Source organism: Macaca fascicularis, chromosome 16, assembly GCF_037993035.2.
Source record: "Macaca fascicularis isolate 582-1 chromosome 16, T2T-MFA8v1.1".
NCBI classification, from domain to species: domain Eukaryota; kingdom Metazoa; phylum Chordata; class Mammalia; order Primates; family Cercopithecidae; genus Macaca; species Macaca fascicularis.
The window spans coordinates 37,405,553-37,425,001 of record NC_088390.1 but is presented as its reverse complement, the minus strand read 5'-3'; the positions used below and the strand labels follow the sequence as shown (position 1 = coordinate 37,425,001).

Here is a 19,449-nt window from a genome sequence, read left to right as displayed (position 1 = left end):
AAAAATTACTTCGTGTATTTTCTATTTCAGTTTAACCTGTTTTGCTTTGATGTCTAGTTTTTACGCCTATTTTATTTGAAAGTGTATCTTTAACTTTAAAATGAATGACTTGATATATTATTAAAAAATGACAATTATGAAAATCATTATTATCTTTAAAGTCTATCAGTTAATACAAAACTGACTGGATGAATTTTCACTATATATGTAGAGTATGCATGAAATGACCTAAAATGTAGGCTTCTAATTTATAATACTCCAGATGTTTATAAAAAAAATCTGGAAGAATAACACATTCAAATTGTAGATAAGAGAGATTTAATAGCCTCACATCTCTCACGTCTCATTCCCAGATTTTTTCTTATTCAAAACTAAGCTAATTCAAGTGTCAACATTTTAATTTCTTCACTTGGAATTCTCAGAATATTTTGAATAGCATCAAGTTACGTTACTTTAACCCAAACTGTGGATTACAAATCCTGTTCGCCAGATAGTAAAATATAAAACCAACTTATGATACACATTTTGAATACTGAAATCCATTCAGGGAGGAATCCCAAAACTGGGAGGGAAGAAATGCTTTTTTGGGACAGTATGGTTGTTTACACTTTTCCCTCAACTCCTACTTCATTTAATCTAGTTCCTACACATGATCACTTTTTAGTCTGATAGTATAATGGATTCCTCCAACTCTCTGCAATTTTGACTTGCCCAAAGCAACCAATGCAACTTGATTTCCTTATACTTACTAAATTATACAGCTTGTGTTAATCAGCCTAAAGTAACAAAAAGCTGAATAGCAATGTACATTGAGTGAAGGGTCTTCCTCACCCAACACATCTCATAAGATCTTGTCAGAAACTGATAAACTAAGAAAGACATCCCATATAACATCCTATTCAAATTACTGTGTCATTTTAAAAATAGCTTTTAAACTGTATTGTGGTACCAGGTGCACCATATAAAATAACGTTAGGCTTAAGATTTAGTAATTTTCATAGTTTTCATTTTTCATAATATATTCATTTTAAAGTAAAAGACACATTTTCAAATAAAATAAGCATGAAAAACTAGACATCATGTGGTTGGCAAAAAAGTTTAGTATTTTGAGCAGTTACTAAATGTGTCCTTCCGGAACACCAGTCAATTAAAGTAGACTTACTCTTTTTTTCCTTGAAAATACCATGTTTATAGCCAAATGGCAACCCTGACATAATATGAACAAATTATGTGGCAATTCCTCAAGAGATTTAAATAATTTTCAAATGCCTTGGAAATAATTTCTTTCAACTACAACCTCTCAGTAGAAAGAAATATCTCATTTTCAGTATGTGAACTATCTATATGTAAATTATGATCAATTGTCATAAGGAAAAAAACAGAAATACGTAATATACCAGCTATAGCATGTACCAGTGATGGCTAAGATAATTGGTTCATAAGTGTGTATAATACTTTTTAAATTTCCCAATTACATATCTAATTTAACCTAAAGGAAGTCTATGAAGATTATATAACAGATCTTACAACTATAATTCATCTCTTATGGCACATCATAATAAAAAAGAGGACAGTACAACTACTACTATTTTAGCAACTGCTAGGAACCTGCATTACAATAAGAATCAAATAGTGGATATATTTTAAGATTTTCTAAGAAGAAATGCTGGAATATTTTAGATCTAAACTCAGTACTTATGAACTGAGTATGAGTACATTTTACAAAAGTAGAACTCCAAACATCTTACTACTTCTACACAAACCCTCAATACACATCAGTAAAACTTTTATCTTATTTGAGAACATGATACTTTAAAAAAAAAAATGTGTGGACTGGCTAAAGAACCATGGGAGAAGAGAACTTATGGGGTACATTGAACCAAGAATCATTAGAAAAAAAATTTACACTATGAATGAAGATCAGAAGTCCAAATATCTAAGAATAATTTCATGTGATTTTTCAAGACAAAAATATTTCCATAATAAATGTCTTCAATGAAACTCTAAAATAGTCAATCTCATAAATTTGTATATTCACTTTATAAATAGTCCTTTTCAACCAAAAAAGTACTTCAGATTCAACAGCGATTAGCCTCAAACCAAGGGGGAAAATATCCTAAGGAGAAACAATTTCTCAAACAATCTATAATAAAAAAGTATACACTACCCAAGGCATGATTTAAAAAGATACTCTGAACTAATATTTATGTTCCTTTTCAAGTTATTTCATTGAAAAGCTACTGATACTTAATATTTAAAAATCAATGTAGTTTTTTTCTTTATAAAAACAGATTTTCATATAACTTGATCTCTGATACAGACACACTCCACCCTCCACACATGCAGTGCTCATTAGAGTAGAAGAGGATGCACAGCCACTTTCACCAAGTACACTGAGACATGCATGAAGCACCACTCCAGGCATGCTTGGAACCCAGAAAGGAGCAGCTCAGCCACTTACAGCAGTGCCAAGTCCATGCTTGAAAGTGCTCTATATAGTCAATTGTAGACAAAAATATTTCACAATTAAAGTAACTAGCCACAAAATATCAAAAAAGTATATATTTGGGTTTATTATAAACAAATTTTAAGCACTTATGTAAAGCTATCCACTCTTTGAATATTTTTAGTGTTCTGAGCCACAGCAGAAAAAAGCAATAATGTCTTATTTCTGAGTTAAACATAAACTTCAGGGTGGAAATCATCTTTTTTTCCAATGGCCTTGAAAGTAAACCTTGAAGGTACAATGCCCTGGCTCATTATGCTGACAAAAGTACAGTAATTTTTTAAAAGTTTTTAATACAAACATACCTTATTTACAATCTTCATTAAACTTTCCCTTTTGGAACAAAGCATATTCAATGTTACTTCTACCTACAATTTAACTCAGTGATACTCAACTAAGGGAGGAAGTATCATTCCTTCAGGCATATTTATTTGTTCATAGTGACTAGGAATGGGGGAGATGCAGCACAACTGGCATTTAATGAAGTGAGGCCAGAGATGTTAAAGGTCCTGCAAGGCCCAAGGCATCCTGCACAACAAAGGACTATCCTCCCAAAATGCTCACTAAACACATGCTGAGAAAAATTAAATGCGTCACCAAATAGCTTTATCAATAGTGAATTTTCCACTGCAGGAATGGATAGAATATGGGCAGCATTTATTTTAAATAAATACAACATTCAGGGCAAATGAGGGTAAAGAGTTATTTTCAACTCACCAGAGGCACAGTCTTAAAATGGAATTTGATTATAAACAGGACAAATATACTAAGTTATCAATGATTAAAGCCTCCTTTAAGGAAGGAAAATGTTGACCATTTTACCCATAAATGTGAGTATCTATCATTTGATAAAAGTGGAACAATGGAAAATAACACCTGAGAACTTTCAAAATAGGGTTGTTCATAATTACAAGAACAGAATTTTTAAAATCCACAGTCCAAATCTGATAAAGTTTTGCTGTCTATTTAATGTCTCCACATCAGAGTTGAAGCTTTCACAAGTACCTTTTAATGATTTCACTTACTTTGTCTGATATGCTTTTGTATCTTGTGAATACCTACTTTAAAGTATGTTAATATTTCATTTTGTTTAAGAAAAATGAAATTTTACACTATGAATGAATTTAGGATCAAAAGATTTAAAAGTACCATCAAATACAGTCCCATCATTTTGTCAATGTGCTATACTAGACTACAACATAAATACTATTACTTTTAATTTAAATGGTAAGGTGGCAAGTCAATGTATCAAATGCTGTGAAAGGGCTAAGAGTATTCAAATAATATGTTTGAAAAGCTTTGGGATGAAAATTTTAAATTGTATTTTCAGTGGCATTTTTTTCAAGGACTTCTGATCTGAATAAAACATTTTAGATTTAATCTTTCCAAAGCATCTTATTAACTCCATCTTCCTTAATATGGTCCCTTCAGTCAAACTTAATATGAAACTTGATATGAAAAATTAAGTCAAACTTAATATGAAAAATACAAATATTTATCAATTATCAAATATAATCACTGTGGAGAAATTTTCCTATTTCATACATCTAAATTCAGAACCTTTTTGAAAACCAAGAGTGCATTTCTTAAAAAGAAATATGCAAAGAAAAGAACGAAAAAATTTTTTTTAGTAATTTAGCAATACCTTTTGGACTTACATTGGTGATGATTCGATGGAGTGAATTTACCAGCACATAGTGAAATGTAGAAGGTGAATTCTGAGCCAGGCAGATCTATAGAAAAAGAAAAACAAAGCAGATTATTTCTATGAGAAAAATACTCAGTAATACAAATGAAGTAAAAAAAAAACAGCAAATAGAACTTTTTTTTTTTTTTTTAAAAACACTAAGTTTTTAAGGTCTTGAAATGAACATCAATACATAATAGTGAGAAATACCGATAAAAGTAAACCTATTAATCTCTCTAGTCTTTTTGTTTATAAAGGATAACAGCATCAGTAAACATAGTTAGATAAAAACCAATGCTCTCACCTTAAAGTGTTGGTTGTTGTGAGGACTTATACGAAAGCAAGAAACAAGGCAGTCAATCATTAGATCCACATCTGCAGGCTGACTGCCTCTTGAGAATGGCTTACTTGGATTAAAAAGCAGGTTCTATAAAAACCCCAACAGAAAACAAAAGCCTTTAAATGCCCATGCAGTATTTCTTTACTAACATGTAATAACATCAACACATTATCCACACAGATGGCAGTAAAATTCAGTTGCCAGAAGAAGCACAAAGCACCAATACTGTAGTTCATCAGTCTGATATAACTGTTCCTATACTATATATAGGTTCCTTTCAGGTCCTAATAGACACATTATTTTAAACCTAAGTCTGTATATTTATGCTCATTTAAGAAAATGGTGTTTTCTTATTCTCAATCCATTTAGGCTGATGAACACAGAAAAAAAAGAAAGTCCTATGAACTTAACAAAGAATCAGAACTTTAATGTTAGCAATTATCTTTGAAAAAATACTTATGCTAGAAAATTCATTTCATTTTCTTAAAGTTTGTAGTAGAGAAAGAATAAGCATGTTACCTTAAGATCAACCACCATGGACTGAACAAGTAGGAAAATGACAGAGTTATCTTCCCAGTTGATGTAAGTACTTGCTTTACACAGTTTGACACAGGCAATTGCAGCACTTTCTGTCAGCTGCCTACTTCCTCCATGGCCAGCAAGAGCTTTTCGTAGACTGTCCAGAAATAACTTCTACAGAATTCAAATATAGCGATAAGATAATATATGAAGTTTCTTCTATTCCAGATTTACCTAATATTATAGCAAATTAACAGCCTCTAAAACTCATACTATAAAGAAGGCATAATTTATATTTGTAGTTTTCAATTTCATAATTTAAGTAGTGGTCATCATTTAAATGTTTCTCAAATTTAAAAAAAAACCATGCTTTTTCTATTTTCTTTATTGAATTATTAAATGAATACAAAAAAACAGTCCTTCCCAAACAAGCTGCTTTCTGAACTTTTTTTTTTTCCCCCAAGATGGTGTCTTCCACTGTTACCCAGGCTGGAATGCAAAGGCACAATCTCGGCTCATTGCAACCTCTGCCTCCCGGGACAAAGCGATTCTCCTGCCTCAGCCTCCAGAGTAGCTGGGTTTACAGGCGCCTGCCACCATGCCCGGCTAATTTTTGTATTTTCAGTAGAGACAGGATTTCACCATGTTGGCCAGGCTGGTCTTGAACCCCTGGGCTCAAGTGATCCTTCTGCCTCGGCCTCCCAAAGTGCTGGGATTACAGGCGTGAGCCACCACGCCTAGCCTTCAACTTTGAATTCAGCTGATCATATCTTCTTTTTGATATTTAAAGTCTAAATATTATACTATCTTGGCTCTGGCCTATGATAAATTGTTCCACCCTTTTGTAACACACCAGGTTATATTCAACCTTCAGCCTTCTAAATAGGAATATATTCAAGGCTGTTCTGTTGCTCTAAATTTGTTTCTCAAAAAAAATTACCTACTCTTGTGATGTTAATCCCTCTTTACAGTTCATTAACAAATTTCTTCACTTGGCTTTTCTCCTAAATGAGTATCTCACATCTCCACCTACATGTATGCTCAAATGTAACAAGTCAAGAACTAAACTCACCCAACACCAGCATAATATATTCTTCTCAAGTGTACATGGAACATTCTCCAAAACAGACCATATGTTAGGCTACAAAATAAGTCTTAATACATTTAAAGAAATTGAAATCATACAAAGTATGTTGTCTGATCATAATAGAAATGAAAAACCAACAGCAGATAAAAAACTAAAAAATTCACAAATACGTGAAAATTTGTGAATGTTAACAGATCAAAGGAAAAAATCACAAAGGAAATTAGAAAACAACTTGAGACAAATGAAAATGAAAACATAACATACTAAAACTTATAAGATGCAGTGAATGCATGGCTAAAAGAAAAATGTAAAGCTGTAAACATTAAAAAATAAGAAAGTTCTCATTCAATAACCTAACTATACACCTCAAGAAACTAGAAAAAGAGTAAACTACACCAAAGCTAGCAGAAGAAAGAAAATAATAAAGATTAGAGAGAAAACAGAGAACAGAAAAACAATGGAGAAAAATTACAAAACCAGAAGTTGATCCTTTGAAAAAGTCAACAAAAATCTAGCTAGGTCGTTTAACAAAAAAAGAAACAAATAAAAGAGAGACAGAGAGAAAGAACACCAAATTACTAAACTTAGATATGAAAGTGGTGACACGGTCAGATGCAGTGGCTCATGCCTGTAATCCCAGCACCTTGGGAAGCCAGGGCAGGCGAATCACTTGAGGTCAGGAGTTCAAGACCAGCCTGACCAACACGGTAAAACCCCCATCTCTGCTAAGAAGACAAAAATTACACAGGTATGGTGGCGCATGCCTGTAGTCCCAACTATTAGGGAAGCTGAGGCAGGAGAATCGCTTGAACCCAGGAGGCAGAGGTTGCAGTGAGCCAAGATCGTGTCACTGCACTCCAGCCTGGGAGAAACAGCAAGACTCCATCCCCGCACCCCCGTCCCCCCCCCCCCAAAAAAGGAAAAAAGTGGTGACACTACTGATTTTACAAAAATAAAAAGAATTATGAGACGATACTATGTAAAACTATATGCCAACAATTTGGATAACCTGGATAAAATAGACAAATTTCTACAAACACACAATCTACCAAAACTAACTCATGAGGAAATGGAAAATCTAAATAGAACTATAACTAGTAAAGGGATTAAATCAGTAATCACAAAGCTCCCAAAGAAAAGGCCAGGACCAGATAGCTTTCACTGGTTGATTCTACCCAAAATTTAAAGATTGCTTCTCAAACACTTCCAAAAAACTAAAGCGAAGGGAACACTTCTCCTCATTAGTTATATGGTCCAACATTACCCTGATACCAAAGCCAGACAAAAATACTACAAGAAAACTACAGGCTAATATACCTTAGGAATACTGATGCAAAACTCAACAAAATCAGCAGCCTATTAAAAGAATGACAAACCACGACCAAGTGAAACTTACTCCAGGAGCACAAGATGATTCAACAACAAAAAAATCAATGTAATACACCACATCAATAGAATGAAGAAGAAACTCCACATGATCGTCTGAATCAATACAGAGAAACCACTTGACAAAGTTCACACCTTTTATGATAAAAAACACTCAAGCTGGGAATAGGAGGAAATTTCCTCAACATCATAAAACCCATATAGTAAAAACCAATAGCTAACAACATACTCAATAGTAAAAGATTGCAAGTTTTTCCCCTAAGATCAGGAACAGGATGGTGATGCCCACTTTTTCTTCTTCTATTCGGCATAATACTAGAAATTCTAGACAGAGCAAGTGGGCAAGAAAAAGATGGAAAAGTCATTCAAATTGGACAGAAAGAAGCACAATTATGTCTATTCACAGATGATATATCTGTAGAAATCCCTAAAGATGACACATACACACCAAAAACAATCTGTTAGAGCTAATAAATTCAAAGTCACAATACAAATTCAGCACACAAAAATCAGCTAGATTTCTATACATTAGCAATGAAAAATACAAAAACGAAATTAAGAAAACAATTCCACTTATGATAGCATCAAAAATAAAATATACAGGAATTAAGAAGGTGAAAAACTTACACAATAAAAAACTACAAAACACTGCTGAAAGAAATTAAACATAAATAAATGGAAAGATATCCCACGTTCCTAGATTGTTAAGGTAACAATATTACCCAAAGCAATATACAGATTCAATGCAATCCCTATCAAAATCCCAATGGTATTTTTTGCAAAAAAAAAAAAAAAAAAAAAGAAAAGAAAAACCCGTCCTAAAATTCATATGGAATCTCAAAGAACTGCATAATAGTCAAAATTGTCTTGAAAAAGAATAAAGTTGGATAACTCACACTTTCTTATTTGAAAACTTACTACAAAGCTACAGCAATCAAAACAATGTGGTACCAGCATAAGCACAGTCATACAGACCAATGGAATAGAGAGCCTAGAAAGAAACCCTCACACATATGACCAATTTTTGACAAGGGTACTGAGACCGTTCAATGGAGAAAGGAGAGTCTTTTCAACAAATGATGCTAGGAAAACTGATTATCCACATGCAAAAGAATGAAGATGGACCCTTCTCTTACATCATATACAAAAATTAACTCAAAACAGATCAAAGACCAAAACTTAACAGTAAAGCTATAAAACTCCTAGAAGAAAATATAGGAAAAAAAATATTTCCAACATTGCATTTGGCAAAGATTTCTTGTATATGATACCAAAAAAGCACAGGAAACAAAAGAAAAAAAACAGATAAACTGGACTTCATCAAAATAAAAACTTTTGTATAACAAAGGACACTATCAAGATGAAACGACAATCCAGAGTGGGAGAAAATATTTGCAAATAACGTATCTCATAAGGGATGAATAACCAGAATATATTAAAAATTCCTATAACTAAAAAAAAAAAAAAATTTAGAGCCTTACAAATACTTTAGTTGTTTTAAAAAACTGAAAATAGATGAACTAAGCCATTGCCTCAAGAAATAACAATATAAATAAAATGAAAGCTAAAATTAATGAAACAGAAAAATTTAAATGCTAGGAAACAAAATCAAAGTCTAGGTTTTAAAGACCAATAAAATAGTAAACATGAACGAGGAAAAAGAGAAATGAGTAAACAGTTACAAACATGGATACTAAAGATAATTACATGAGAATATGGAAATATAACCTTTATGTAATTGTACAAGTAAAATATATAAGTATTATATACAACTCGCACTGATAAAATTGAAAAATATATTTTCTAGCAAAGAACAAACCATCAAAAGTGACTTTAAAAACAACAGAAATTCTTCAAAAAATTAAAAATAAAATAACGATATGATCCAGCAATTCCACTTCTGGATATATATTCAGAAGAATTAAAAGCAGGGTCTTGAAGTTATTTGCACACCCATGTTCACAGTAGCATTATTTGTAATAGCCAAAAGGTGGAAACAACCGAAAAATCCACTGGCATATAAATTTAGATAAATAAAATGTTGGTATACACATACAATGGAATATATCATTCAGCCTTAAAGAAGAAGGAAATCCTGACATGCTCCAACATGGATGAATACTATTTCAGCCATTAAAAAAAGAATGAAATCCTGTCTTTCATGGCAACACGAATGGAACTGGAGGACATTATGCTAAGTAAAATAAGCCCATGTCCAAAAGACAAATACCGTATGAGTCCACTTATATGAGGTAGTCAATGATTCAGAGAGACAGAAAGTAAAAGGATGGTTGCCAGGAGTTGAGGGTAGGGAAGAAAGGAGAGCTGTTTAATAGACACAGAATTTGTTTTGCAAGATGAAAAGGTTTTGGAGATTGGTTGCACAACAATGTGAAAGATAGTGCTACTAAACTGTATACTTAAAAATGGCTAAGATGGTAAACTTTATTTTGTGTGTATTTTACTGCATACAAAGTTTTAAAAAGCGACAGAAAACCTACATAGATCCATTTATGGGAGTTCAAATAAAAGGTGATTAATGAGTTATTTTAAATAGGCAATAGATAGGCTAGTTCTAGAAATAGCATTAAGAAACCAGTAGCAGTACTTAAGAAGAAAAGTATAAACTGAAGGTCAAGACTGAACAGGAAGCTTACTTTTCCACTGAATTTCCTTCCTGATGTATAGTGAAAATTTCCATTATGTCAATTTTTTTTCTTTAAAACTAATGATAAGCAAAAGTCAAAGGAAATCTTAACAGCTTCTAACCTTGATGATTTTATAATGATTTCTATCTAATTGGATAATTTCTATTATTTAAATTATTCCAGGCCATAGAAAAGACTGATAGTTCCCGAACTCACATTACTAATTTGGCACAAATAACTGTTAGAATAATTAGTTACTTTCAAAAGTGATAATGCATATTATGTTAAATATACACATTTTCTAAGCATCAGAAAGCTGAAGCACTGGAAGGAAATGTTTTATTAAGTAGCTACCCAATACATTTGCCAATAGCCAACCAAGTTTACCTCACACACACACACACACAAATGAACATACTAAAAGTATGGATTTCCAAATATATTTCAGCTCCAAATTTAAAGTGAATGTTTATATAACATAGAAACTATCTGACTGGATACAATTCAGCTCTAAAACTAGAGTTCAGGGCCCTTTATCTTTTGTTATTAATTTTAAATTTTTTGATGTATTAATGTTTATGAAGAACATAGTAATGTTTCCATAGATATACAGAGATCAAATCAAGGTAATTAGCATATCCATCATCTCTTATCATTTCTTTGTGCTGGGAACATTCAACATCCTCCTCCTAGTTCTTTGAAACTGTGTAACATATTGTTAATTACAGTCATCTTACAGTGGTATACAACACTAGAACTTACTCTTCCTATCTAGTTGTAACTTTGAATCCTTTAACAAATTGCTCCCTACCCTTCCTGTGCCCTATCCTTCCCAGCCTGTAGTATTCTGTTCTACTTTTTACTTCTATGAGATCAACTTTTTTAGCTTCCATGTATGAACAAGAACATGCAGTGTTTAACGTTCTGTCCCTGGTTTATTTCACTTAATATAATGTCCTCCAATTCAATCTATGTGCCTCAAAATACAGAATTTCATTCTTTTTTATGGCTGAATACTATTCCACTGTGTATATATACCATATTTTCTTTATGCATTCATCTGTTGTTAGATACTTAGGATGATTCCATATCTCGGCCATTGTGAATAGTGCTGCAATAAACATGGGGGTGCAGATGTCCCTTCCTTTGGATAGATGTCCAATAATGAATTGTTGGATCACATGGTAGTTCTAGTTGCAGTTTTTTGAGGAACCTTCTCACTGTTCTCCATGGTGGCTGTACTAGTTTACATTCCCACTAGCCACATTTAAGAGTTCACTTATCTCCACACCTTTGCCAGCACTTGCTAATTTTTGTCTTTTTGATAGTAGCCATTCTAACCAGGATAAGATGATATCTCACTGTGGTTTTGATTTGCATTCCCTGATGACTAGTGATGTTGAGCTTTTTAAAAAAATGTGTCTGTTGGTCATATGTCTGTCTTCTTTTAAGAAATGTCTATTCAGGTCATTTGCCCATTTTTTAATTGGATTCTTTTTTTTTTATTTGCTGTCAAGACGTCAGAGTTCCTTGTATATTCTGGATATTAATCCTCTGCTGGATACATACTTTGCAAATATTTTCTCCTATTCTGTAGGTTGTCTTCTCACTCTGCCAATTGTTTCCTTTGCATTAATGTTAATTTTTTAAAGAAAAGTAACTTAAATGCTTGACAATATGGAATTTAAAATATGGTACATTCAAGCTGGGTGCAGTGGCGCATGCTTATAGCTGCAGCTATCTGAAGGTTGAGGTGGAAGAGGATCGCATAAGCCCAGAAGTTTGAGACCAGCCTGGGCAACATAATAGCAAGACTTAGTCTCTTTTTAAAAAAATGGTATGTTCAATTTGGGGAACACCTTACAGCAGTTAAAGCCAACGACCTAGATGAACAATAGTTCTCAAATTTCAATGTGCATTAACAACCACTTGAAAGGACTTAATAAAAACTGCTGTTTTTAGTGAGAAACTAAATATTTAGTAGAAACTAAGAACTGGCATTTCTCACAAGTTTCTAGGTGATGCTGATGCTGCTGGTCTAAAGACCACACTTTGAGAAACACTGAACTATATACCTATCTGTCTATCTCCCCATCCTCATAAAAATGTAAAAGCTAGACTGGAAGAATACACATTTAACCCTTTGCAGTGGCTGTCCCTGGGAAAGAAGAAAAAGAAATTAGTGGGATTTGTAATTAAGTGAGAATTTATGGAAGTATTACTTGTTCACAACTTTTAAAAGCCATGTAAGGACTAAGCTCTGATGTTTTAACTTGCCCAAATTCCTACCTAAGGGGTCTAAGGGAGGTATGCCCTACAAACCATAAGTTCTCATCAGATGGGTTTTATTTGACCCTATATATCGTGACTTACTTTTCAATCTGACTCTGGCATAACATTATGAGACAAGGACAAAATATTTAGCCCCGAAATATATTTTCTTGCCATACCATGCAAGGTCTCTTGTGGGAAAAAAATCCACATTCTATAGAGAATCCCTTTTCCCTTTGTTTTCCTTCCTTCCTTTCCAGATCCAGGAGATAATCGACTAAGAGCCAGGCACCCTTTTAGGTCTAGTAAGAAACATTTTACAACCTGCTCTCTGAAGTTTGCTGAGAGATTCCTCCGCGCAACAAAACCTGGTCTCCATAATCCTTTATCCTTTATCTTAACCTGGACACTCCTTTCCATTAATCCCAAGTCTTAGACGAACTCAACCGTCAACTAGAAAATGTTTAAAGTTACCTATAGCCTGGAAGCCCCCACTTTGAGTTGTCCCACCTTTCTAAACCAAACCAATGTATTTCTTAAATGTATTTGATTGATGCTTCATGCCTTCCTAAAATATATCAAACCAAGCTGTACCCCAACCACTTTTGGGCACATGTTCTCAGGACCTCCTGAGGGCTGTGTCACTCATATTTGGTTCAGAATAAATCTCTTAAAATATTTTATAGAGTTTGACTCTTTTCGTGGACACATATGTAAATTTCTCAAAAGACGAGCAAAATATAAAAATGTTAACAGGAGTATGGGGAACTGTTACATTCTTTGTACATTTCAAATATTTCTTTTTAAAAAAAGATACTACAGTCAAAAGAAACAGGTGACTGGAAAATATTTACAGACTAAAAATGTAGGATTACTGCTCTTAATATACAAAAAATTTCACAAATTCATAAGGAACTGGAAGCAACATAACAGAATAGGTAAAGAAGTCAACAGACACCTGCAAAAGAAAACATGCAAATGGCAAAGAAACATATGAACTGTTTCCAAACCTCAGTAACCTTAAAAAGAATAAAAATTACAATGAGATACTATCTTTGTTCTCAGTATCTGAGAATTTTAATTAGTGCTCTCATTTGGAAAATTAATGTTTAGGTCAATACTTTTTTCTATCACTTATTAAATATGAACTTTCAGAATAGTCATGTAACCACAACCACAATCATGACATAGAACATTTCAATCATCACCACAATCAATCACCTACTGCTCCTTTGCAATAAATTTCCTCCCCTAACTCCCACTCCTGACATCCACTTATCTGCTTTCTGTCCTGAATTTTGTCTTCTCTAGAAGTTTTAAGAAATCACATAGCATGTCATCTCTTGAGCCAGGCTTCTTTCACTTAGCATAATATTTTTGAGATTTACACATGTTGCCAAGTCAGTAGTTAGTTCCTTTTTATTGCTGAATAGTATTCCATGGCTTCAAGGCATCACCATTGGTTTATTCATTCACCAGCTGATGGACACTTGGGCTGTTTTCAAATTTAGGCAATTATAAATAATATGTATACTCGAGTATACATCCTTGAGAGAAGGTATATGCCTCTGTGTGATTTTTTTATTTTCATATTATAGGTACACAACATAATTTTCATTTTCTTCAAGACTGTAACACCTTCAACATTCGTATTTATGGATTAATATTCACAGATATGTTTAATCTATATGCATATTCTTGTTCCTAATCTTATGCTATCATTCTATGCTTGAAAATTTATGACGTATTTTTAATATACTGTTTGCTTCCTTTCTGAATGCCATTTTTCAGCTTTATTGAGGTATGATCGAAAAATAAAAATTGTATATATTTAAGGTGTACAACATGATGTTCTGATAAACTTATATATTCTAAAATAAGTACCACAATCAAGGTAATTAACATATCCATCACATCACACAGTTTACCTCTGAAAGAGAAGGTAAGAATACCTGAGATGAGATACTATCTTACTTTATTAGTGTGGCAAAAATTTTAAAGACTGAACAATAGCTAATCCTGATAAAAATGCAGGAAAATAGGCAATTCAGTGCGGATGAAACTGTGACCTGCTGCAACTACTGGGGAATGTAAATCTAGTAATAACTATTACAAATTTTAAATGCAAATGTTCTCAACACAGGAACCCCCAGTTTTTGGAATCTAATCTATAGAATTAAGAGCATCAGTTAACAAGAATATATTAAAAAGATATTTACTTAAGGCTTAGCTATAGTGTCAAAAAACTGAAAACATCTGAATATCCACCCATTCAGCAAAATGGCTGAGTAAATGAGGCTCATTAGTGTAACAGAATGTTACCTAATATTGAAAGGAATGTGTTAGATCTCTATCAACTATTTTGAGGAACAGCTAAAATACTTTCTTAGATAAATAACGAGGGAGAGTAATGTGCATAAAATAATTTCATTTTAAAATACAACCAACACCACCCTACGTATGTATGTGTACTTTGCATTTGAATGTATGGGTAAATAGATGTGAGTGGAAGAATACATACCAGCCAATAACACTAACTAGCTTAGAGGGAATGTGAGTAGAAAAGGGTGAGAATACTATTTTATTTTATTATTTTATTTTTTATTTTTTTGTTTTTTGAGATGGAGTCTCGCTCTGTCACCCAGGCTGGAGTGCAGTGGCGTGATCTCAGCTCATGGCAACCTCCACCTCCCAGGTTCAATCAATTCTCCCTGCCTCATCCTCCAGAGTAGCTGGGATCGCAGGCGCCTGCCACCACATCCAGCTATTTTTTTTTGTAATACATTTTTTTAAATATATTTTTTAGCCAGGCACAGTAGCTCATGCCTGTAATCCTGGCACTTTGGGAGGCCAAGGCAGGCGGATCACCTGAGGTCGTGAGTTCGAGAGCAGCTTGAACAACATGGAGAAACCCCATCTCTCTAAAAATACAAAATTAGCCAGGCCTGGTGGTGCACACCTGTCATCCCAGCTACTCAGGAGGCTGAGGCAGGAGAATCGCTTGAACCCAGGAGGTGGGGGTTGCAGTGAGCCGAAATCGTGCCATTGCACTCCAGCCTGGGCAACGAGAGTGAAACTCTGTCTCAAAATAAATAAATAAATAATACTTTTTTAAAAATCCAGAAAGATATAAAAATCTAAACTTTTAAATCTAGAAAATACCAGAGAAATATTAAAAAGCATACTTCAAAAATCTTGGCACATGCCAGACAAAAAGGTCACACGCTGAATGATTCCATTTATATGAAATGTCTAGTTTAGAATAAGTAAATCTATAGAGACAAACTAGATTACTAGTTGTGAGTGAGGCGAGAGGAATGGGGGGAAGTGATTACTAACGGGTTTCTTTTTGGGAAGGTGAAAATGTTCTGCACAGAAACAATGGTGATGATTGTACAACTTTGTTAATGTAGTAAAATCGCTGAATTTTACACTTCAAAAACATAAATTTTATGGTATGTGAATTATATCTCAATAAAATGACTAATATCTTGTGGGAAGAGAAGTCTGACCAAAAAAGCTAGGAGACAAAAAAGAACAAGGCTGAGGTGACTACATGCAAATTGTAAATATCTATATAGTAAAAAGAACTCATAAAGTTTAAAAACGAAACCAAATAAAAATGTACACATATACCCTTACAAATCAATAAAAGACAAACAATTTGCGTGGTGGCGCACGCCTGTAATCCCAGCACTTTGGGAGGCCGAGGTGGGAGGATCATGAGGTCAGGAGATTGAGACCATCCTGGCTAACACGGTGAAACCCCGTCTCTACTAAAAATGCAAAAAATTAGCCGTGCGTGGCAGCGTGCGCCTGTAGTCCCAGCTACTTGGGAGGCTGAGGCAGGAGAATGGCGTGAACCTGGGAGGCGGAGCTTGCAGTGAGCCGAGATCGCACCACTGCACTCCAGCCTGGGCGACTGAGTGAGACTGCATCTCAAAAAAAAAAAAGACAACAATTCAATGGAAAATTTAGCAATTCCCTGAAGATATACAAATAACCAATAAACACTTAGAAAGCTACAGTTGTGATTATTAAAATGTAAATTCACTCAAGAGTACTACTGAATTTATAATTTTTTATTTATTTCTATTTTTCCAATAAACAACAAAATAAAAACACCCTACTGTATTAGTCAGGGTTCTCTAGAGGACAGAATTAATGGAATAGATACTTATATAAAGGGGAGTTTATTAAGTATTAACTCACACGATCACGTGGTCTCACAACAGGCTGCTGCAGGGTGAGGAGCAAGGAGAGCCAGTCCAAGTTCCAAAACTGAAGAACTTGGAGTCGGACGCTGGAGGGCAGGAAGTATCCAGCACAGGAGGAAGATGCAGGCTGGGAGGCTACGCCCATCTCTCTTTTCACATTTTTCTGCCTGCTTATATTCTAGCCACACTGGCAGCCGATTAGGTGGTAGCCACCCAGATTAAGGGTGGGTCTGCCTTTCCCAGTCCACTGACTCAAATGTCAATCTCCTTTGGCAAAACCCTCACAGACACACCCAGGATCAATACTTGGTATCCTTCAATCCAATCAAGTTGACACTCAGTATTAACCATCACAAGTCCACCCCTTGTCAACCTGAACCCATACACATCTCCTGAGATCATACACGATCTTCAAATAAAGACAATAATAAGGTCATAATTACGCCTAACATAATACAACTATCCTTCGTACAACCAGAAACACATCTATCCCAACCCAAATACTAAAAGTTAATAATACTTAAATGCTGATGTGAAGTCAATAAATCTTAAGCCATATGATAAAAGAAAAAGGAAATAAAATGAAGATATTTTCTTAGTACAGGTGTATACATGCACAAACATTTTTAACAAAAGGAAAAGGAAATAATCATGACAATTACGGTCCTGGTTTCTCCAGCTGGTCATGCAGTTGCAGCTGGTATTGATGACTACCTTCTTCGGCTACCCATTCTGTATTCCCTTTGCCTTCAGCAAGCACCTCAGCAGGTGGTGGTTTTTTTCCTGGTAGAGTGACCCAAACCTTCATTCCTCTGAGTGTGGGTTATTTGTAGTCCTGCCTGGATGGGGCTGTTGTAGTTTCCCATTTACCTTAATCACAGGGCATGGTAATACATGGTAATACTAAGAGAAACCCTAATGGATCTCCACGCATACTCTTCTTTACCTCTGCTGTGGAGTAGTAGACTGATTTCATCTCGATAGTCAGGGTCAATCACCCCAGCCAATACTGTTAACTCCCTTCTTAGTCTGTTGACTTAAAGGTAGGAGGAGCCCAAAGTGTGTCCAGGTGGCAATCTTAACTTCCAGTTTAACGGAATCGTCGTTGTGTCTCCTGGTGGCAGCGTTCCTCCCTCTGGAACTAAGACTTCTAGGCCAGCAGAACGTAATGTCGCAAGAACAGGAAGCAAAAATTTTCTAGTGGATCACTAGGGGTGATGGTGAGTAATTCCTGGACCCATGAATACTGGCTATGGGAGAAACAGTACCATATATTGGACACTGATTCAGGGCATACACAGCCTTCTGGAAAACTTTGCCCCAGCCTTGCAAAGTACTGTCATCTAGTTGGCGTTGTAATTGTGACTTCAAAAGGCCATTCCACTGTTTTATCAATCCAGCTGCTTCAGGACGGTGGGGGAACATGGTAAGACCAGTGTGGCCAGGCACACTGGCTCACACCTGTAATCCCAGCACTTTGGGAGGCCGAGGCGGGTGGATACAAGGTCAACAGATCAAGACCATCCTGGCCAACATGGTGAAATTCCATCACTACTAAAAATACAAAAATTAGCTGGGCATGGTGGCACATGCATGTAGTTCCAGGTACTTGGGAGACTGGGGCAGAAGAATCGCTTGAACCCAGGAGGCGGAAGTTGCAGTGAGCCGAGATCGCGCCACTGTACTCCAGCCTGGCAACAGAGCGAGACTCCGTCTCAAAAAACCAAACAACAACAACAACAACAAAAACACAAAACAGTGAATTCCATGAGCATGAGCCCACTGCCACACTTCTTTAGCCGTAAAGTGAGTGCCTTGGTCAGAGGCAATGCTGTGTGGAATACCATGACGGTGGGTAAGGCATTCTGTGAGCCCATGGATGGTAATCTTGGCAGAAGCATTGCGTGCAGGATAGGCAAACCCATATCAGGAGTAAGTGTCTATTTCAGTGAGGACAAACCTCTGCCCTTTCCATGATGGAAGAGGTCCACTATAATCAACCTGCCAGAAGGTAGCTGGCTGATCAACCCGAGGAATGGTGTCAGATCGAGGGCTCAGCGTTGGTCTCTGCTGTTGGCAAATTGGGCACTCAGCAGTGGCAGTAGCCAGGCCAGCCTTGGTGAGCGGAAATCCATGTTGCTGAGCCCATGCATAACCTCTATCCCTGCCTCCATGGCCACTTTGTTTATGGGCCCATTGGGCGAGGAGAGGGGTAGCTGGGGAAAGAGGCTGAGTGGTATCCACAGAACAGGTCATCCTATCCACTTGATTATTAAAATCCTCTGCTCAGGTCACCCACTGGTGAGCACTCACAGAGATACAAACATCTTCACAAGTTTTTAACCACTCAAAGAGGTCTATCCACATACCTCTTCCCCAAATCTCTTTGTCAACAGTTTTCCAATCATGCTTCTTCCAAATCCCTGACCATCCAGCCAAATCACTGGCTACAGCCCATGAATCAGTATATAATTGCACATCTGGCCATTTCTCCTTCCATGCAAAGTGTACAACCATGTGCAATGCTCAAATTTCTGCCCACTGGGAAGATTTCCCTTTACTGCTGTCCTTCAGGGATGTCCTAGAAAGGGGCTGAAGTGCTGCAGCTGTCCACTTTCAGGTGGTGTCTGCATATTGTACAGAACCATGTGTGAACCAGGCCCTAGTCTTCTCTTCTTCTGCCAAATGATCATAGGGAACTCCCTATGAGGCCATCGGTACAGGTTGGGAAGAGAAGGCAGGGTGGCAGGAGTGGAGACCATGGGCATTTGAGCCACTTCCTCGTGTA

General features: G+C 35.5%; 1 protein-coding gene across 11 annotated transcripts in view; it reads right to left on the bottom strand.

Moving 5' to 3' along the window:
• The window catches only part of NF1 (neurofibromin 1), a 292,484-nt gene that overhangs the window by 170,541 nt on the left and 102,494 nt on the right, over positions 1-19,449 (bottom strand). For 6 of the 11 annotated variants that reach the window (XR_012425488.1, XM_005583358.5, XM_005583362.5 and 3 more), the window contains 4 exons: positions 5,053-5,226; positions 4,498-4,620; positions 4,165-4,239; positions 2,462-2,491 (listed from right to left, as the gene is read on the bottom strand). Coding sequence is in view for 9 of the 11 variants with exons in the window: in XM_005583358.5 (XP_005583415.1) it covers positions 2,462-2,491; positions 4,165-4,239; positions 4,498-4,620; positions 5,053-5,226 (402 nt within the window). In the remaining 2 variants the exon portion in view is untranslated. The remainder of the gene's footprint in view (positions 1-2,461; positions 2,492-4,164; positions 4,240-4,497; positions 4,621-5,052; positions 5,227-19,449) is intronic. The other 5 variants (XR_012425489.1, XM_074018949.1, XM_005583360.4 and 2 more) reach the window with 1 other exon arrangement.